Source organism: Chanos chanos, chromosome 8 (genome assembly GCF_902362185.1).
Source record: "Chanos chanos chromosome 8, fChaCha1.1, whole genome shotgun sequence".
Taxonomy (NCBI): domain Eukaryota; kingdom Metazoa; phylum Chordata; class Actinopteri; order Gonorynchiformes; family Chanidae; genus Chanos; species Chanos chanos.
The window spans coordinates 22,512,418-22,534,838 of NC_044502.1; the positions used below are offsets into that span (position 1 = coordinate 22,512,418).

General features: G+C 40.3%; 1 protein-coding gene across 1 annotated transcript in view; it reads left to right on the forward strand.

Annotated features, from left to right (window-relative positions):
- Positions 1–19,938, forward strand: part of nbr1b (NBR1 autophagy cargo receptor b) — a 52,284-nt gene extending 32,346 nt beyond the window's left edge. The window contains exons 9-21 of the mRNA XM_030782982.1: positions 1,051–1,257; positions 1,400–1,559; positions 1,865–2,134; positions 3,277–3,399; positions 14,563–14,638; positions 14,849–14,959; positions 15,053–15,148; positions 16,042–16,167; positions 16,637–17,036; positions 18,429–18,508; positions 18,937–19,003; positions 19,096–19,192; positions 19,601–19,938. Coding sequence (XP_030638842.1) covers positions 1,051–1,257; positions 1,400–1,559; positions 1,865–2,134; positions 3,277–3,399; positions 14,563–14,638; positions 14,849–14,959; positions 15,053–15,148; positions 16,042–16,167; positions 16,637–17,036; positions 18,429–18,508; positions 18,937–19,003; positions 19,096–19,192; positions 19,601–19,774 — 1,987 coding nt within the window. The 3' untranslated portion in view covers positions 19,775–19,938. The remainder of the gene's footprint in view (positions 1–1,050; positions 1,258–1,399; positions 1,560–1,864; positions 2,135–3,276; positions 3,400–14,562; positions 14,639–14,848; positions 14,960–15,052; positions 15,149–16,041; positions 16,168–16,636; positions 17,037–18,428; positions 18,509–18,936; positions 19,004–19,095; positions 19,193–19,600) is intronic.
- The last annotated feature ends 2,483 nt before the right edge of the window (positions 19,939–22,421 follow it).

Consider the following 22,421-nt stretch of genomic DNA (forward strand, 5'->3'; position numbering starts at 1 on the left):
GTAATCTGATTGGATTTCAGCTATCGGATTGGATCAAATCTTGAAAATGGGTTGTTCAAAAGAAGAAAAAAAAGGATTCTGAAATCAGATTAGATCACGTAAACCAGTCTTGGTTTAATCTGGATCAAACTTTCAGTATGTGTTGTTCAAAACTTTTTAGTAAGACTGGGATACCTTTGGTCCAGAAAATCAGGATTATACTGATCCCAGCAGAAGGATGGATTCAGCTTGGATTTTAGGAAGAAAATGTAATAAAACTTTAAAATCAGTCTAATAATACAACATTTGTATTATGTACTATATATATATTTATTTATATTTCGCACTTGATTTGTTTAACCATTACAGTGATAAAGTATATAAAGTATATATTAGTCTACCTATTAAGCCTTTCAGCACAGCAAAGTAGAAAAGAAAAAAAGGATTTTGTGCCCATAAAATATATCCCCAAAACAGCTGTCAGTATCAAACAGAAATAGCATATTTAATTTTAACTGTGAAGTTAATGAAGAAGAACTCTGAACGTTGTTTATTTTGTTAACTATTGGACATTTAGCCTTTTTATGATTTAAAACATATGTTCAAAATATCCAGTGTATTTGTGAATAATGTATATTTGTGTGTTTTTATTTATTTGTTGTGGATCAGATAAGAGGTCTGACTGTTTAAAGGAAACTGAAAATGGAAGGGGATGTTTGTATTGTTTTATTGTGCTGTTTTCTGTCTCTTCAAATAAAAAAACTTAAAGTGACCCCACACTGGCTATTCTACCTGTTGTTCTTTACATAGCTAGTAGCCAACATTGTGATATGTAGTCCCATTTAGAGCACTGGCAATCCGGATTTGGTAATCTTGAAAAGTCTGTATCTGGATCAGGGTGTCCAACCCAATGCTGCTTTGAAAAACTGGCAGAAAAGTAAGATGGATTACCTGATCCTGGATAGCAAAACATGGGATTTCCAAATCCAGATCATTCTGATCTAGGTGAAACTTTTTGAACAACTGGGCTCAGAGTGTGCTTTGTGGAAATGTCATCTTTAACGTGTTTAGGTTCTACCGACGGGGGGACCGGAGTTTCCGCAAGGCGGAAAAGCAGCGTCTGAAAGCGGAGAAGCGGCAGCTGAAGGCAGAGGTTAAGGAGATCCGTAAACAGCTGAGGATGGAGAGGAGAGGCCTGCAGTGGAGTGCTGCTGATGACGGCAGCTCCTCTCCGGTCCTATTGCAGCCACGGCCCACTCAGGCTGCCAACAGCCCCAAGTAAGTGAGATCAGTGTGAATAAAATATAAATGATTAATCACTGGGGAGTGGACTGTATGGATAAATTTCTCAACGCTTCATCATGCTGCATCACGTTTTGTGAGTGTTTTTTTTTTCTTTCTTTTTTTTTTATATGGCCAGTCGTCCAAAGCGTCCTTGCCCTGTTGCGATTCCAGCCATGACAGCTGTTTTTCTGGACGAGAACTTGCCTGATGGGACACGCCTGCGCCCTGGCACCAAGTTCATCAAATACTGGAAGATGAAGAACAGTGGCCGAGTGGGCTGGAGCTCAGAGACCAAGGCACAGACACGTTCACACAACACCAGTCCCTTGACACAAGACACACACACACACACATCTAATCCTGTCCTAACACACACACACACATCTAATCCTGTCCTAACTGTGGGTAGCTTAAAATAAAGTAAAATGTAATGCTAATCTGTTTTGGGCACGTGTGAGTGCTCACAAACTGTGCTGTCTCACTTCCATGCAGTGTTCTATAAGAGTTATGATGGTAAAAGGCCATTAAAATTTAGATTTTTCTGTCTAACTCTGACATTAAACTGAATTAAGATGTGTTCTTGCACCTCCTTCTCCCATAGTTAAAGTTCATGTGGGGAAACCTGGCCGTGAACTCTAGAGAGCGGTGGCGTGAGGTCGCAGTGCCAGCTCTGCAGCCTGGCCAGGTGGGTGTGGTGAGTGTAACCCTCACTGCTCCAGCTGTGGAAGGCTCCTACACCTCTCACTGGCGCCTGGCCCACAGAGGGGAGCAGTTTGGGCCACGTGTCTGGTGCAGCATTGTGGTAGATCCTCAGGCTCCTGCCTCCATCTGTGTGGATGGGCTGCTTGTCTCACCCTGCATCACTCCACAAGTGAGTTTGTGTTGGAAATCCGATGATGATTCTGCACACACACCTATACTCCTCTTCCAGTAAGTGCACAGGTCCAGGTTCATGACACCTTTAGTAACATCAGGTCCAAATCTTCGTATGGGCAAATCCATGGGGAGCTCCCCTTGGGTGACTGACTTTCACCTTCTTGGTCCATGCATCAGTCAATCCATCAGTCATTTGAACAATCAGGGTTCAGGCACAGTTATTTTTGTACAAACTCAGGGAACTCCAGAGACTACTCAGCCTCTTATACAGTAGACTCAGTTAGCATGGGCTGAGAAACCTACAGCAACATTTCCAGTATAATGTCTAGCTCTAATACAGTGTCTCTTCAGTTCTAATACAGTGTGGCTGTGTCCGAAATGGCATACTACATACTACTCGCATACTAATTATGACGTAAAAGTAGTATGTAGTATGCAGTACGTGAAAAATAAAAATTTTGCAGTACACGACAGTTACCCGGATGATGTACTACATTGGCGAAAATTTCTAGTATACATCCCGAGCTCACTTCGCCGACTACTGCATCCCATGAAGCAACGCGGTGATTTCCAACTGTCAAAAAATTTTAAAAACATGGCGGACAGCGACCGAACCAGCTTCAACTACAACTGCAGCTGCAGTTCCGAATATAAATGTATCAGCTGCATATTTTGGTGTAATAAATCTTCATACGCTTTCTTATAGGGCTACTTTTGATACATATTTGTGGTTGTCGTGTGTTGTTCGATTTTAACAGAACAGATAGCCCGACCGATAGCAAACGTGTAGTACACTACACGAAAGTTGTCATAATTGTGTACCATACTGTATACTAGTGTGTGGAGTAGTGCGCAGTATGCAGTGTATACTAGGCTAGTATGTAGTATGTAGTACGGTAGTATGCCATTTCGGACACAGCCTGTTTCTTCAGTTCTAATGCAGTGTTTCTGTAGTTCTAATGCAGTGTCTCTATAGTTCTAATTCAGTGTCTCTACAGTTCTAATTCAGTGTCTCCTCAGTTCTAATTCAGTGTCTCCTCACTTCTAATGCACTGTCTCTTCAGTTCTAGTACAGTGTCTCTTCAGTTCTATTGCATTGTTGTCTGCATGAGTTGATCTCTGTCCTGGTTTTTGCAGGAGAAAAGTGATGTGTCCCCAGAGAATGAAGAGAGAGCTACCAGGAACCACCTCCTCATGTCAGACAATCAGACCTGTGATCAGGAGTTCTACATTCCCTCTGTTGATTTACTCACAGCTCAGGTATACAACTCCACACCTGCCTTGCTCACAGCCCAGGTATACAGTACAACTCCACACCTGACTAACTCATAGCCCAGATATACAACTCCACACCTGACTTACTCACAGCCCAGGCATACAACCAGGGTCCAAAACTAATTGTTTGGTATGTCACAGAGCCATCTTAGGCAAAGAGTCAAGTTGGTGGTTAGTGGCTGATCACCTAGTGCCAATAAATAAACGGGGGAAAAAAGGAAAAGGAACCAAACCAAAATAATAACGTATTTACACTATTTACAGAACTCTTTTCAAGGAAAAAAACCAAGGCATAAATCCTGCAAGACTCTTCCAATTATTACAACCCACACACAAAATTTACACATCTACAACAACCAACAAACATCGAGGGATGGGATGCTCGATACTGATGTTTCGAAGCTGTGCTGAGCTTTCGCAGTGCAGATGTTTTGAAACACTGCTTCGAAGCATGGTTGCTCAACGATTGTGCATTGCACTCAACACTGATGCTTTATGCTTATAAAAAAATCCTATTATTATTTATAACCTAAACGCGAATGCGAACTCGACCACATTGAATGACCGCCTACTCAACTGACGACCTCTGCTTACGCAGAAATACGAAATCATTCGTGTATGTACACATTCACTTGCCAACGGCCTCACATTACAGTGTGACAACAACAACAGCAAAATGGATATAGTTTTGATTTCTTCTTCTTCTTCTTCTTCTTCTTCTTCTTCTTCTAATTTCCAACAGACTTGGAAAGTGCATTGATGCCTCCTGCCGATTAAAAACAACAACATTTAATGTGAAGAAGCTTAACGTGGCTAAATGCTCCAAAACTGCAATCAATGATCACCAAATTTCTCTCAGACATCTCTTGTTCGAACGCCTCCTCCTGTCAAAATCGAAATCCTCAGAGTATGGTCATTATCTCACGTTAAGCGTTTTCCTCTCCACTGACGCCCATTACAAAGAGACAGGTTAACATGCCTTAATGTCCCAAAACAGCGATCAATGATCACCAAATTCGTCTGACATCTCACATGTTATAAGCACTATTTCTAATTTTAAAAAAAAGCAAAAGTGAAATTCAGTGACAGGGGTGACATGTTGGAAATGATTTACGTGTTTGTTTGCATATAGAGAAGGGAAGTGAGATCCGATCTCAAGTTGTCATTTGAGACATGGATCAGTTGATTACTTAAGACAGTTGTAACTTTGTAATTATTATAGCAATTACATCATCTCTGTGCAGAATATTCTCCAAAACTTGCTTAAACAGCTCATTGTTGTGGGATTTGCGCCCATGTAGACACTCAACCATTCTTAATTCTTTGAGAATGTTTAACACAAACGTGTTAAATTTCTCGCACTGTCAACTATGTTTTTTAAACTCTGTCATGTATAGTGAAACGTCAGTACGTCATTACTTTGTGTGTTGAACATGTGCGAAAACTTCCAAGTGCAGAAGACAATCTGATTGAGCGTTTACATGGTTAATATTTTCCTATTGAACGGATTATCAGAAATCTACACCACCCCTTCCAATCCGATTGAATTCTCGATCGGATTAGGGTATTTCATTCCGATCGAAGTGTTTACATAAAGCATTTTCATTCCGATTGAGCTTGAATCCAATTATTAACGGAATATTAGGCTCCATGTATATGCACCTAACGACAGACTTAAAGGTGAGGTTTGAGCTTCCTCTGTTTCCGGCTCACCAGCCGCCACTACGATGGTGTTCCACAAAGAAAGTACATTAAAGGGGCCTACACTTCATAAGCTACAAAGTAAAACCCACTCAAACCCACAAAACCCATGTGGTTATTGATCCTAATAAACATAGTAGCCTTCTGTCAATAGATTATCTTCCTAAATATGTCTTACACATGAAATTTAAATACCAACCAACTGAAATAGCCTCACAGATGTTAATAAACGCAACACAACAGAGAAAAAGAAATATTTATTGAAACACACTTTTCATTACAGTCCCAATTTACCGTCTCTGGCAATCTGAAAGCTTTTTTCATTCTTTGTTATGTGATTTCTCCAAAATATGTATTGATCATATGTATTGATAGCCTGGCTGAGCAGACGCATCCCTCTGAGCTCTACCAATGGAGTCACGACATAATAGTAATTGAATTTAAAAAAAAATCCTCTTGGATGACTTTTTCTCTTCGAACTTAGTCTAAGATTATGATAACATCCACGGCTGTGTGCCCTTGAGCAAGTCACTTAACCCCAGTGCTCCCCGGGCGCAAGGAATGCTGCCCACTGCTCCTGCGTGTTCACTACTGGTGTGTTGGATGGCGAGGACAAATTCACTGCTCACTGTTCACAGTGTGTGTATGCAATCACTTAAACTTAGGACGCCGAAGAGCATAGCTACACTACACCTATGGAGATTTCTAGCTCCAAAAAACAGAACAGAGTTAATCCAACGCCAACAAACACACCAGCAAAAGTTCACATTAGGCGCTTTCGCACTGGAGGAACTTTTCCATTGTTCTTAGAACTGTTGGAGAAAGTACCCCCTTTTTCGTGTGTTCGCACCGCAGGAACTTTCGGGTGACATAGTGCTTTTGCAACCTTCGGGTGACATAGGTGTACATTGGTCCAGACATAGGTATACGGTGATTGGTCCAGACGTAGGCGTACTGCATGCAACCACCATTTTTAAAAACCCGTGTACAGCGTTTGCCATGCAAACAGAGAAAAGAAAGAACAAGAAGAAGATAAAGAACACAACACCTAGGATTATAAAATGGACAAAAATGGCGACAAATGGACCGACAGTGAAGTTCAGGCTTTACTGAGCCTTTATTCGACAGAGAAGATTCAACGCGATTTTGACGCCTCCAAGCGAAACATAAAAATATTCGCTAGCATTTCCTCTCAGCTAGCTTCGTTGGGTGTCCACCACACAGCGAAACAATGCAGAGAGAAAATCAAGAAACTTAAGCAGGACTACAAGAAAATAAAAGACCATAACAACAAAAGCGGGTCGGATCGAAAAACGAGTAAATGGTATGGCACTCTGGACAGTATCCTCGGCCACAGACCGGCATATGCTGGAAATGCGCACACAAAGGATTCAGCAGTCAGGCTTTTGGAGGCCTCCAGCGTCCTGTGCCTGATAAAAGACATATTGGAGCAGGAGCAGTAAGACCGCAGGCAGTGCCAAGTTCAAGTGCAAGGTCTTGTAGAAATGTTGAAGGAGCAGACTGAGAGAGAGGCTGAGGAACGTGAACAGCTACGGGCAGAGGCTGCAGAGGCAAGGTGCCAGCAGGCTACTTTTCTTGAGGGCCTTATGACGATCATGAATAGGCTTGTGCCAGGGATGCAAGGCCCAACTCACCCTAAAGTGGACTGACCTGAAGTGGACTCACCCCCTTAATTTATTTGGTTGTTTTGTACGCACTCTTGTTTTTACACCTACTTAATTTATTTGCTTGTTTTGCGCGCACTCCTGTTCTTTTTTAGCACATACTTCATTCTTTTGCACTCTTGTTGTTTTGTACAAACTTTACTGTTTTGTTGTTTTGCACATGCTCTTGTTTTGTGATTAAGATTCAAATAAAGGTTTGTACAGAGATATGGTGTGGTGAAGTTATTTGTGCAGGTACTGGTGTACTGGTGAAGTCATGAAAGAAGACAAAGCACACAAAATTGGAAAACATTTGAAAAACCTTTCATTTCTGTATCTGATGCCCCCAACAACTAATAAGAAATACACAATTATAATAACTCTGATTTGAATCTTATACATCATACATCAGCCACATGGTTAAGATGATGCATCAAGGTTGCACGCACTCCAATTCCTTCAGTCTCTGCAACGGGGGGCTATAGTGGCAGATCTGGCTGGGGAAAAGGGATAGGTACACCCCACTCCTCTCTGTACTCCTTGTCATGGCTCTCACTGAGGTCGTGAAGTACACAGCAGGTTAGCACCATAGAGACTGCAGTCGTTGCGCTTCTGCAGACATCTCCATCTTCCTTTGAGCCTGCCAATGTGTTTTCAACCACAACCCTTGCCTTGCTTGTTTTGTGGTTGAATACCTCTTGCTGTTGAGTGAGGTGGCCGTTGTCCAGAAAAGGCTTCATGAGCCAGCTTGCCAGTGGATAGGCTGCATCTCCAAGGATGTAGTGGCCAATGTCTTGCCCACCAATGCTCCAGTGTTGCTGTGAAAACAGCTTTCCTCTCTCAGCCAGGTCCCACAATGTAGACAGACGCAGAACTCTGGCATCATGCAAGCTGCCAGGTTGCCCAGCGTAAACGTTCCAAAACAAACCTCTTCCATCAACTACTGCCTGCAATACAATGAAATACCAGCCCTTACGGTTGAAATGTGTGGTGTTCCTGGGGAGCCAAAATAGGGATGTGTGAGCCAATAGCCCCCTACACATTGTGGTAACCCCCATCTGTGCTCGAAGTAAAGAGCCATTTCTTTCAGCTTCTCCGCGTTTGGCATCTGAATGGTTTCAGGCAATAGGATTTCTTCAACAGAGGAGCAGAACTCTTTCACGCAGTCACAGACAGTTGAAATGCCAACTCCAAACAAATGTGCAACAGTCCTGTACTTGGCGTTACTAGCGAGTTTCCACAACGCCACAGCAGCTCTTTTTTGGAGTGGCACAGATGCACGATAATTTGTATCCATTTTCTCCAATGCAGGCTTCAGCGACGACAGATGTATTGAAATGTTGTATCCATTGGTCGTCAGTGAAACCGGGAACAACAGTTTTCCACCAGTTGTCAACTCTCCTCTGGACCCAAATGAATGGTGAACAGTGTTGTGCAATGATCCGCAGCAACGTCTGAAACACATACAATACATTTTGTTGTACATCACATCCTTTGAATTTCCTCTGAAATGTTTTTTCACATGACATGAAAGTACAAACTAACATTAAAGCTAGTTACCCATCTCCTTTGTCTGCGGCGCTGTGTTCTTCTCACAACTTTGTTGATGTGAAGTACTGCCAATTCTCGAATGAGTTTTCGCCTCTTAGCTCTTCTTCTTGCTCTTTCAATTGCATTATTCGCACGTTTCATTTCGAACTGTATCATTATCATGACACCCACGACACACAACAAACACATAGCTCTGATCACGGCATCCTCCATCTTCTTGTTGTTGTTGTTCTATGTCGCACAGGAGTGACGTCGCTATACCACCCGTCAGCTGGCTTACGTCACTTAAGTGTTCCTACTGGCGGTGCGAAAGCAAACAGAAACAAGCCCTAAAACGAATGTAGTTCTAGGGGAGGCTCCCCAGGGGGTAGTTCCTATCGAATTAGACCCTAGAACTGGTCGGTGCGAAAGCGCCTATGGAGATAAAGCAAAAGGTACGTCCTCAGAGTAAGCTACAACTACATCAATGGAAACTGTACAGAAAGTTATCGACTCACTGGGGAAATGCCTGGACGGCCGCATGGAGGACATTAGCAGTCAGATGCAGCAGCATAGCACCATGCTAGGTGCAGTAGCTAAGACGGTGTAGCTAAACTCAGAGGAACTAAAAGAATGTAAGACGAAAATAAAAAACTTAGAGAAACAGATGCAAACAATCAAAAAACAGTGACATCAAGGAACACATACTGAACCAAGAAAGATACAAAAGAAGATGGTGTCTTCGCATAAAAGGTAAAAAGGAAAAAGTCAATGAGCACGTCAGAGCGGAGGTTGTGGAGCTCCTGTGTAAAACGCACCTGACCTGACGCCAAAGATGGAAGACGCAATTGATATTGTACAGAGAGTTGGAAGGGTGATAGAAAACAGGCATCGGCAAATTATAATTCTTTTTGCTATACGAATGATAAGGGATGCTATCTGGAAGTGAACGAAAACCTCGCCAGAGGACTGGCTGTCCAGACAAGCACTGTGGCCAAAGATCAAGCAGGCAAAGAGAGAAGGCAAGGCAGCGGGATTTAGGGGCCCATACGACTTCATCGACGGCAAGCGCAACAGGGAAATGTCTACAGGTTTGAATTAAACATCTAACTTGAACTGAGCTTGCACAGTGGAAAATTTCTGATTATGGGACTTATAGCTCATGGTTATTTACCCCACCTCCTTAAGCCTTTCTTTAAAAGAAGTTACAGGCTTTTTATTTTTTTTTTTATTTCTTTAAATTTACCCAGTTCTCAGTGTTCTTTATGTATTCTGTGTTCCAGCAGAAAACTGATATTTCTTTCTCCTCATTTAATACTAGAGGACTCAAAAATTCTATTAAACGTAAAGCTGTTTTCCTGTTTTGTAGAGGACAAAGGGCAAACTGCATTTTTCTCCAAGAAACAGATGTTTATATCAGATGTTAAGTTTTGGTCTCAACAATGGGGTGACAAAATTCTTTTTAGTCATGGTACAAACCGCTCTGCAGGAGTAGCCATATGTTTCAACAGATGTCCTTGTAAAATCATAATGGATAAGACAGACAGGGACATTGGGTAGCATGTATCCTTGAGATCAATAGTGTCCTTATTATTGTTAATGTTTATAGATATAATGATGAGCATAAAAATAGAAATTTGTTGCATTAGGTTACAACAGTTATTAAGGAACTAAATGCAAACATCTCAACCGATTATATACTGGTTGGAGGTGATTTCAATTTGACTCCTGATGAGTGGATAGAAAGATGGCCATCTAGATTCTCACAAGGTCATAATAATCAAACTGTTGGGGATTCTATTAATAACAACAATTTGATAGATATATGGAGATCATTAAACAGGGACAGGAGGCAGTTCACTTGGTATAAGCCTAATGGAAAAGCCAAATCAAGGATTGATTACTGGCAAATATCAAACTCAGTCTTAAAACATGTTACAGAAACCAGTATTTCAAATAGCCCCTTAAGCGATCACTGCATAATGAATTTAAAACCAACAAGAAACAATACAGCTAGTTACTTTGATACAAAAATGGGAATACTTAAAATTCAATGTCAGAAAATATTTGATAACTTTTAGCCAAAAATTGAATGAGGAAAGAAAAGCAGATGAAGCAAAATTGGCTAAAGAATTAGTCTCATATTATTTTAAGTTAAACTGGAGTGCAAAGGATAAAGAAAAAGTCAATAACCTGCAATGTCAATTAGATGAACATTATGTCAACAAAGCACGGGGAGCATATATAAGATCCAGGGCTAAGTGGATAGAGGATGGAGAAAAAAAACATGTTATATTTCGGTAATTTAGAAAAACATAGACCTTTAGACATCATCATATTCCAAACAAAATGCTAAGTTATTTTTTCTGTGAGGAAGATTTGACAATTGAAGAATTTGATTGCACCATCAAAAAGATAGCATCTGACCGCTCACCGGATCCAGATGGAATAACAGCCAACTTTTACAAACATTTTTGGGGTGAAATCAAAATATTACTATTCCATGCAATTAAGGAATGCATTATACAAAAGGAGCTAATGACAACAATGAAACAAGGTATAATTAAATTAATTCCTAAACCTGGAAAAGACAACAGAATTTTAAGCAATTTAAGACCGATCACCCTTCTAAACACGGATTATAAAATTTTCACAACTGTTTTGGCAGCAAGATTAAAAGGAGGAATGTCGAAAACTATCAGTACAACTCAGTCAGGTTTCCTTAAGGGAAGATCTATCCATGATAATGTCCGCTTGGTTCTGGAACTTATTGATTACGGTCATTTAATTAACAATGATGACTTTATTCTTTATGTTGAACACGCATTTATTTTTGACATACTTAAACACTTTGGATTTGGCAGCAGGTTTTTAGATATGATTATTATGTTACATACAGACAGTAACAGCTGTGTGTCCCTCCGAGAGGGCACATCCCCCAGATTCAACAAAGGGAAAAGGCGTTAGACAGGGATGTAGTATTTCACCCCTCTTATTTATTGCTGTTACTGAATTACTGGCTATCCTCATAAAAAAATCCAGTATCGAGGGATTAAACATAAATGAACAAAAATTAATAATAAGTCAGTTAGCTGATGACACAACGCTTTTTGTAAAGAACAAAGAGCAAATTCCTTTAGCCTTAGTAGAGTTATTCTCTCAAGCTTCTGGTCTCCATTTGAACCTTAACAAATGTGAGCTTATGAATATCCACAACTGCTCCTATTCTTCAGTATATAATATGCCTGTCAATAAAGATACTCGATATTTAGGAATTTGGATAAGCAAATGTCCAGACTCTAGGAAGAAGAATAATATTCAAAATGTCATTGATAAATGTAAGATAATACTAAACAACTGGTTGCAAAGGGATTTGACTTTGTTTGGAAGAACGCTGAAAACAGAAATGGAAACTATATCTAGGCTGATCTATCCTGCATACTACTTAGCTGTATCTCCCAAGATGATCAAACAAATTAACAAACTAAACTTTAATTTCATTTGGAAAAATAAGCATCATTATATCAGAAAAGATTTGTTGTAAAATATGAAAAAGGTGGGATAAAAGCATTAGACTTTGAAATTATGAATGGAGTATTAAAAATTAAATGGCTTCAGTCCTTTCTAAGGAATGGTAAAGAGGTATGGTTCTCATTACCCTCACTTGTGTTCAATAAATTGGGAGGTGTAGAGTTTTTGTTAAAACCATATTTTAGGCGCATTCATGACAATTCTGTCTGTGTGCATTTCCATCAGCCGTGTTACACGAATTAAAAATGTACACTCTCCTCATCGCGGGAGGAGCTGTGAACAGGTGTCGGTTTAAAACTTGTCTAGGGCAACTTGAATGGAAACACAACAAACCCCAGGAACGCAACAAACCCCTTGTTGATGTGACTCTACCTGTTTCCATCAACCAGTATCATTTTACGCTAAGCTGATCACCTTTCCAGCGAATAAATTTCTTATCCGATTTAAAAGGTTTGATGCGAAGTTTAAGCGTTAATTTGCTTTAAATAGTTGGATGGAAACCCAGCTAGTGTTGTGACAGCATTATGTTGTAGCGTGGTAAAGCTGGTTTTATATTCGGATATTTGCTGGATATTTGGCGGTCGTGTAACGGACCGTCGGCAAATTACACATTTCATGGATGTCCGCTTTTTGACATGCTAGCTGGTATTAAAACAATATTCACTGAAAATTAATAAAATGAGCTTTACACCTAACGTTCTAGTGATTCCAAAATAAAGTGACGGACATATTGCATATTTGGAAGAAACTCTGTTTCAGGAACTTTCTTAAAAAAATATTCACTAAAAATACAAAAAATGACCTTTCTCATTCTAATGGCTGCAAGTAACTCGACATTAGAGTGCAGCACTTACTACAGGTGAGAATTTGATGAAAAGTCAAACTACAAAGAACTAAAGCCATTTTCACATATGCACTACGGACTATAACTGCAGAATCAGGTTCGCATTACTTCCGAAGTTGCCCTTTCACACATGCAGCACACAGCAGCAGATAATCCCAGTCAGATGCTTTCACACATACTCGAAATACTCCATGTAATTTTACTTTTCAGCAAATTCAGCAATTTTTGGTGAATATTTCTCCAAGAAAGCTTCTAAAACTGGGAATTTCTTATAAATATGCGTTGTGGAAAGTCAGTTATTTCGTTTTTGAATTACTAGAACGCTGAAAAGGTGATTTTATTCATTTGTAGTGAATATTTTTAATACCAACTGACATGTTAGAAGGCGAACATCCATGAAATGTGTAATTTGCAGACGGTCCCTTACACAGACGTAGCGACTGAAGGCATAATGAAAGTGCCGTGAAGCTGTTTTTGGATAAAAATCGATAGCGACAACAAATATTGTTATTTTCCTCTGAAACACCATATTATAGTGTACTTTCCTTGCCCTCGAATATGTAATTAAGCTGAAGTGCTTTATCATGTCCGAATTTAGGAAAGTTTAAAACCGAATATCCAGCGAATATCCCACCTTTACCATGCTTTATATTGTGCGTTTGTTGTGACGGCATGCGAATTTAGGAAAGTTTAAAACCGAATATCCAGCGAATATCCCAACTTTACCATGCTTTATATTGTGCGTTTGTTGTGACAGGGTATGCGTTTTTACGCTACTTCTGGTTTAAGTGAGCTTGGTGAATAGCCTAAAATGCGGCCGTATTTTGTGCTTTACTACATATTCCGTTTTAATGCAATCAGAGAACGGAAGACTGGATTGGCTTGGTTATAAAGTACGCTGCAGTTGTGATACGGGGTGCCTGACCTGTCATTCGCTTCAGCAGCTATAAAGAATGTGAAGACTATGGACCGTGTGTGAAAGTCGTGCCCGCTCACTTTTGCTGAGGCCTGTCTGGAAATAAATTTCTGGCTAAGGCACTGGATATGATGTCCTTAAAAACAATGTAATTACTACTAACCTGGTGGACGGTGGACACCGAGGCTCAATCAAAGAATTGTGAAACATAGTCAATCAACTTACGTGTTGTAGTGATGAAAGTTTTTTGTGAAGTAGGCCTCATTTATTTTGTTCACCAACGTAGATTTTTACTTGCATTTCGCGAGTTGTGGGTGCTAATTTTGGACCCTGTATACAGCTCCACACCTGACTTACTCACAGCCCAGGTATGCAATTCAACACCTGACTTACTCACATCCAAGGTGTACAACTCCACACCTGACTTAGTCACAGCCCAGGTATACAACTCCACACCTGACTCAGACCTACTGACTTGAAAATCAGATTTTACTCAGGGTCTTCAGTGCAATGCTCTGTCAGACTTGATTTCTGATATTACTTAAATCATATAATTTTGCTGTCAAGCCGTTAGGAGACAAAACTAGCATAGACTGCAGTCTGCATCTGCTCTAATTACTTATGTGTGGCAAGGCAAGACAATCAATCCATTGTAATCGTGTCTGAACAATAAAGAACCCAATTTTGGTCTGTTCTAAAGAATCTCACTGTAATTTTAATTATTTTTGTTGACTTAATTATAAAATCAAGACAAGTTAAATTATGATATCCTCTTTGTGGTAAGAAGTGCTGTACATATTTCAGCTAATGAAATTATAAGTTACATTCATAGGCACAGTTCTCTTACAGTGCCTGTCATAAGAGGTGCTTATATAAAATTCATATGAAACCCCTCCTACTGTGTCAGTGAAGTGAGCATAGAGTTAGTGTTTCATAGTGTACATTCTGTCCCTGCCCTACAGGACCTGCTGTCCTTTGAACTGCTGGACATTAACATAGTTCAGGAGCTGGAGAATGTTCCAAACAACACTCCAGCAGGTAACACCTCACACACGTCTCAGTAGTTTATGAATAGATACACCTCAGCACCAAATTACTAGGTATAAGCATGACCGGTTTTTAATGGATTTTGACATTTTACACTTTTTAATTTTAAATTTAATTTTTTCCCCTTTATTTTACCTGTGATCCTGATATTTGCTGTGTGTTGGATTGACTTCACAGGCGTTTCTCTGCCGGTGTCTGTAGATGTCACACCCTGCTCGTCTCCTCTGATTCACGACAGTTCACGGCAGGAGAAGACCTCTGTCACTCTAATTCAGGAGGAAGCAGAACTCCAGGGCGTCAGCAGCATCTTAGGTACTGAGCCACATTCAACCCCATTGCCCAATCTACACTAGTCTAACCAGCTCCAGCTTTTCACCCAGTTTTCTCTATTCCATGATCATGTAGGTGTGGCCCAAGGCCTGGAGCTGGCTGTGGTTCAGAGTCCAGAGCTGGGTGTGGCTCAGGGACCAGAGGTGGGCGGAGTTTTGGGTGAGAATAAAGGTGAGTGGAACAAATTTTGTCTGTGATACAGACTTACTTCACTGGACAATTCTAGACCTATGTGCAGATCAGGGCCAGAAAACTGGAAAGTTGGGGACACATTAGTATTTTAAATTAGAGCCATTATTTCATTCAAATAGTGGAAAAAAATGATGAAAAATAAAGCTTAAAATATGTCTAATAATATTAGGTGTAAATACTTGAGTTTAACGAATGAAAAGGTGGAAGATGGTTATTTTATATTTAACTGAAGTTAATTATCACAAATATGTGAAAATGGAAGAATAGCCTAATTCTAAATTTTAATGCAGGATTAGAGGGGCTTTATGACTTCTCATGCAGAAATTATTTCATTTCAACATTAATCCTGTCCTGGCTCTGGGGTGTTTTTAAATCCATGTGATTTACAAAGAATCTCCAGATGCCTAAATATAGTTTTCCTTTCACATTTTACTTAAAAGTTCACACTGATGTAAGAAGTAGAGAAAAATTTATGTTGTTGTGCCTATGTAGTTTCACAAATTAATCAAAAATATTTTGACTAAAAGAAAGGGGAATTTGACTTACATTCAAATAGTAATTATTGTCCAGGTCATATTTATCTCCTGACTCAATCTGAAGGATTTCCTGCCTCTGTTATCACATTTTTATTACTGAGAACGGGGCGGTCTGTTATCAGATATCTATTACTGAGGACTTGGCAGTCTGTTAGAGAGGGGAGATGGTGCTAACAGTGTCAAAAACCCTCTTTCTTTATGGTCCTAGTGTCATATAAACTATCACTTATACATCTATCATAATATAGAATAGTAAGTTAATATATGTAGTGCTTTAATATTTTGTGGGCATTATATCGCTATCTTTATGGTGGGTTTGTCTGTCTTTTCCCATAGTGGTTCCAGCACCTGAGTGCTATGTGTCTGTCAGTGAGAAGGAGGCAGGGAAAGTTGTACTGACAGTGGGACCTGCTGCTGGTTCAGTGCCTGCCCACACAGGCCAGGCAGAGCAGGACCCTGCAGGTCAGTGACTGACTGTCAAACGCACAACACGGACACTAGGTTTACACAGGGGCACCAGCACGAACATTAGGTTTACACAGGGGCACCAGATTGTTCACTGTCTCATGTCACTCAGACTGAGTTTGAAGACCTGTTCAGATTTCTGCTTTATTTGGTTATGAATTCATTTATAAGTTCTGATTCTTTCTGTGGTTTAACGCTTTATTTGGTTATGAATTCATTACCAATTTCTGATTCGACTGTGGTTTAATACTTTATTTGGTTATGAATTCATTTATAATCTCTGATTCTTCTGTTTAACACTTTAATTGGTTATGAATTCATTTATAATTTCTGATTTGTCTGTGGTTTAATGCTTTATTTGGTTATGAATTCATTTATAAGTTCTGATGCTTTCTGTGGTTTAATGCTTTACATGGTTATGAATTCATGTACAATTTCTGATTTGTCTGTGGTTTTTAATGGTTAGCTGAGGTCCAGGAGAAAATAAGTCAGCACCTTGTGCAGGAACGAGAGGAAGGGCAGAAAAAGGCAGAGAAAGTGAAGGAGGTGGGTGAGGGAAAGGAGGCACGTAGCCGAACTTCCTCGGCCTCTTCTGAGGATTACATTATTATCCTGCCGGACTGCTTCGACACCAGCCGTCCTCTGGGTGAGTCCATGTACAGCTCTGCCCTGTCCCAGGCTGGCGCTGACCTCCGCTGCCCAGATGATGAGCCCGCAGAGGCAGTGCAGACTGGGGAGCTCCCTGCATGTGCAGCAGCAAATGTCAGCGCTGATGCTTACAGCATGCTGTGTGCATCAGTGACGCTGGGCACCATTCCCCTCAGCCCAGTGATCGTGGATGCACCCCAGCCCTCTCTGCAGTCCAGGTTAGTCCCGAACAGGCGCTACACACCCGTAACCACCCCACTGTGCGAGATAGACTACAGTACAGTTCAGGTTAGTCCCAGACAGGCACTAGACACCCGCATCCACCCCACTGTGCGAGACAGACTAGAGTACAGTCCAGGTTAGTCCCAGACAGGCACTAGACACCTGCATCCACCCCACTGTGAAAGATAAACTACAGTACAGTCCAAGTTAGCCCCAGACAGACACGACACACCCACATCCAGCCCACTATGAAAGATACTCTACAGCACAGTCCAGGTTAGTCACAGACAGGCACTACACACCTGTAACCACCACAGTGTGAGAGATAGACTAGAGTACAGTCCAGGTTAGTCCCAGACAGGCACTACACGCCTGTGACCACCCCACTGTGAGAAACAGACTGTGGCATTCTCACATGCAGTGGCACACAGTAACCAGGGGGCTAGTTAATCAGTGAGCCTTTAGCCTCACTAGTCTGATTTCAGTAAGCCATAAGTTAAGTTACATGAATGTAACACATCCTTTCACAGACCTGATCAGTGTTACTTTGGTTTTTGTAGGGATTTTGGGTGACTTTTAGGTTTTCTTGGGGATTTGCAGGGACTTTGCCGAGGAAAAATGTATTGTAACACCAATCATACCAAAAAACACCTTATTTTGTTGCCCTTTGAGGATGTCACAGGCCCGACAGGTGCATTGCCTGGGTTTTTTTATTGCCTCTTGGATTAATGATCTGGAGTTATTGTTTTATTTATAATTACCTTTATGACTATTTATTATGATATTTATGATTATTTTATTTCCTCTACTTCCTCTTCTTCTTATCTTTATTGTTATTTTATTAATTATTGTCTCTGATTATTTTATTTATTTTTATCATTATTCACTTATTAAGGCCTCATACATTAACACATTGCTTATACTTCTTCTCAAGTTGGAAAAGAATAAAATATATTTGAAAGAGCCGGGTGGAATTGAGGAAAATGCAGAAGGCCAAGTGTCTTATGTCTCAGTGAACCTCATATGAGGCAGAGGAAGAGTTTAGTGACCAAAGGAGCCAAAAAAAAGACAGTTATCAATAATTAGAACAGAAACAAAGAAAACTTTGACATCACAGAGAGCAGCGCTATTGTCTAATGAGACACTCAGATACACATCTAATCCACTGTAACTACTGAACAACAAGTTTTAACCCCTTACTTAAATGAACCTGTTTCATCTCAAACAGACTTTAAGAAGTCACACTTGGTCACACTCACACTGTATGTAACGTGTGTTGAAACTGTGTCCAGACTTTTTTTTTTTTTGTCCAGCCTTATGTTCTATTCTTGTAAGGATTTCTGTGCAGTTCTGTGTGCTGAAATGTAACCAAGTGACTGTGTATACAGCACTAAGATGCACAGACAGACAGATGCTGAAGGAGAGGTCTCAGACAGGACTCTGCCCTGCCAGTCAGGACAAGAGAAAGGTGAGATCTGACACGAGTGATGCACTTTCAGATATAAACAACCTGCATCTACATCTATCTCTCTCTCTGTCTCGATGTCTACACAAACATCTGTTTACATGCATATCTTCTCTGTCTATTTACACTGTTATTTGGTTGTTAGAACAGAGTGAACCACCTTTTCCTGATGATTTACCTGAATTAATGTAATCACGTCCCATTAATGTATTCATGTTCCATTAATGTAATCATGTTGAAAAGGCATCTGCCTGGCTTACTGACTGCTTAGTTTGCATGTTAACGCTAATATCTAGTTGTGCTGCGGACACATCCAGTTTGGAAGATTGTGTTGTGTTATGTGTCTCTGTGTCCTCATCGGAGCCGAGTTTTTGTTTGAATATAAATACATGACTGCATAATGAAGCTTTGCCATTGTTTTCTGTTCTCAGATCAGTCTGAGTTGTCAGAGATCGGCAGCCCATCTGTACCTGTTGACCCAGAATCACGGGACCTCAGGTGCTGATTTAGAAGATCTGGATCTTTGTTCAGTTTTGTGTGTTTTATGTCAGATATTTGGGTAATAATTCTCGCTCTCTCTCTGTCTTAAGATCTCAAAGCATTGCTGATGGTCTTGTGAAAGGAGCGCTGTCTGTCGCAGCATCTGCTTATAAAGCTTTGTTCACTGGTCAGACTGGTGCCAACCAGGTCAGTCCACATTACACCTGTTATACCTCGGCATGAACCTCAGCCCAAATGACAGGTTCATATTACATTATATAACGTGACACCTGTTATACCTCGGCATGAACCTCAGCCCAAATGACAGGTTCATATTACATTATATAACGTTACACCTGTTATACCTCGGCATGAACCTCAGCCCAAATGACAGGTTTTGTCAATAGTACATTACATTTTTCGTTTTATTAAAATTTTCTGCAGTATTTGTTGAGATGTGAATTACATTTTTTGGGTGTACATTTGAATAAAAGGTCAGAGGGACAGTAAAAACCATTTACATACTGTCATCTAGTGGCTTTTAAGAACAGAATAGTTCTGAATGGGAAACCTGGACCTGTTGGCACTGAAACTGATTTTGGTCTGGTGCTGTAGCTTCCTGAGGATGCAGCCACGCGAGATGCCATGATGGCCGTGCTCATTGAGATGGGCTTTGGTGACCATACACTCAACCAGCGACTGCTAGAGAAACACAACTTCAACCTGCTGGACGTGGTCAGTGATCTGGTGCAGATGACGGAAAATGAATGGTTTTCCACCCACCACTGAGGGTCAGGTGGACCCCTCTGGGTCCACCTGTGTCCCCGCTCCTCCCATGTACTCTGTTTGATAGTTATCAGTGTGGCCATGCTGGTAGTGTAGGGTTCATATGCTGCAGTAGTCAGTAGGAGAGCTTAATGCCTGTTGATGACCTCCTGCTTGTAGTCTGCTGTTGTTTGTTATTGCGATAAGAGAGGCCTCTGTTGATGAATAACAGTAATGAAAACTACCAAATTGTTAAAAAACAAACAAAAAGAATCCAACATTGTGACCAGTAGTGTAAATAGGAATCATCATAGGTTGGTGTACTATGAGAAGACCTTCACAAAAGGTGGGATTTTCTTTCTAAACTACACTAACCGTCAAAGTTACAGTTTTAATTTTCATTTGAGCTAACTAAAACTACAGATTTGGTAGTTTGTAGAATATAGTACATCTGATGACTCTGAGTTGTAATGCATTTGCTTTGGTATGACTGCTGTGTCTGTCTCTGAGCATGTAGACAACATGGAGGGCATGAATGATCTTTGGCTAGAGAAATCTATGTGACTGTTTATGTAAGACTTGCTTTCTCTCTCTCTCTCTCTCTCTCTCTCTCTCTCTCTCTCTCTCTCTCTCTCCCCCTCCCCCTCTCTCTTTCTCTCTCTCTCCCTCCCTCCTTCTCTCTCTCCCTCTCTCTCTCTCTTCCTCTCACACACACCACACACAATTTAAATGTGTTCAATAGAAGGCCACTGTAATAACAGGCCTTAATTCCTAATCAAAGATGGTCCAAAATTAGTAAATATATTTACAGTGCAGATTTCATTGTTCCATGGTTCTGCTTAGCCACACGTGTGCTCTACAGTTTTTCTTCTTTATGGTGTTTGACTGTCATTGCTCCATTAAGCCATATGTACTGGGAATGAGTGGGTTTGTCTACTGGTCAGTGTTCTACTGTGAGCATTCATATCATCCCTTTTAAAAGGGTATTAATTGAAAAAGGTTTGTTTTGCCCCCCCCCCCCCCCCCCCGCGAGGACTCTTTTCAGACATCTAGACATCTGTTGAGTTTCTTTGACAACCATTTTGCCACCATTGTTTGTATTTTAAGTATGTATGCAGTAATGCAAAAGTTGAACTGAAATGGAAAAAACAATGTATTAAGACAATGAATCCCTTAGCATTCCTGAGATGTTTCTAAATATTTTCTGATGTTTAACTGTAAGACTTGACATGCTGTGTTGTCTCCTATCAGCCCACGGTTGCTTCGAAGCTGATGGGTCTGTGTTGTGATTGACCAAATGCCAATTAGGCAACAGTACTGTGATATTTAGTGGTTTTCTTCAAAACTTCCGTTTTTCTAAGATATACCTGCTAAAGTAGTGGCTAAATCCTATACTGTCTTAAGGTGGATAATTCCTAAGTATAATTTAGCCACAATATCCATTTAAATCACATGGCATCTTGGAGCATGAAAAGGCTGCTTTACATTGCAGGCTTGAGGCATATACAGTGGCTCCTACAAGTTGTCCTTTACTTATGGCAGGGCTCTGTTCCAACCACAAAGCCGTAAGTCTGTTTCGTCCTAAGTCGAAAATCCCTTTATAGTATATGAATCATATGCAAAGCCAGAGAACCAAACCCCACAAATATGGGTACTTCACAACAGCATGGCCAGCCCATATTATACAGCTGAATGAGCGACTGTTGTTACCATTACAACCAAATGTCGCTACTCTAAAATAATATAATGAGCCTGAACAGCCATGAAAGGTGCACGTGGTTGGAAGTCACATATGGTAAGTAGAAGACAATCTGTATGTGCAGTATGAGCAGTAGGTTATTTATGCTTTGAATGAAAGTAGTAATCTGCTTAAGTAGTCACAGTTTTAGGCCTCTAAGAGGTTTTTCAATTACACTCGTGTATTTGGCTCTCAGAAAAGTCATTTATTTATTTACATTATGAAATACTTGAGCTTCCTTGTAATGCATATTAAATAGAAAGTAATTTAGATTTTGATCAAATGTGCAAATTGCATTATGAATATGTTTCTTATGAGGGTTCTCTTCTACATGAGACCATTCTGTTTGCAAACCCACAAGAAATGATTTTGACAAAGGAAAACACTAAATTATATAAGGGATTATTCATTCTAAATGTACAACACTGTGTCCTGGTGAATGAAGATAACCTGAAGGAGAAAGAGGACACTTAGAACAAAAGTGTTACAGTTATCATGCAGTCCTCCATATAAACATACCATGTTAATTTTGTTTAGTGTTGAGAAGCAAGACTTTGACTCTTGGGTAAATGTGAAAATGTAATATCATTTTGCTTTAGTTTCCCACCACATTTATGTATGAATATAATACAACACACACAGGTGGGAAATCAACTGTGATGGCTATGTTACCTAAATAGCGTTTTACTCCTTAATCTGGAGGATTGTTGTTAGTGATGACCTTAGATGTTAGATTTCAGTGTCAGTGTTTCATCTGACCAAACACTCTCTCTGGTGATCATCTCCTGTTTTGTCCATCAGCATGTGTTTCCAGAAATCACATGCTACTACATGTTAACACTAATCACATGCTACAACTGTTGACATCAGTGAAGATTTTCCTGTTCATGCAGAATTAATTGTGGTTGCAGTGAATAGACTGAAACAACACTC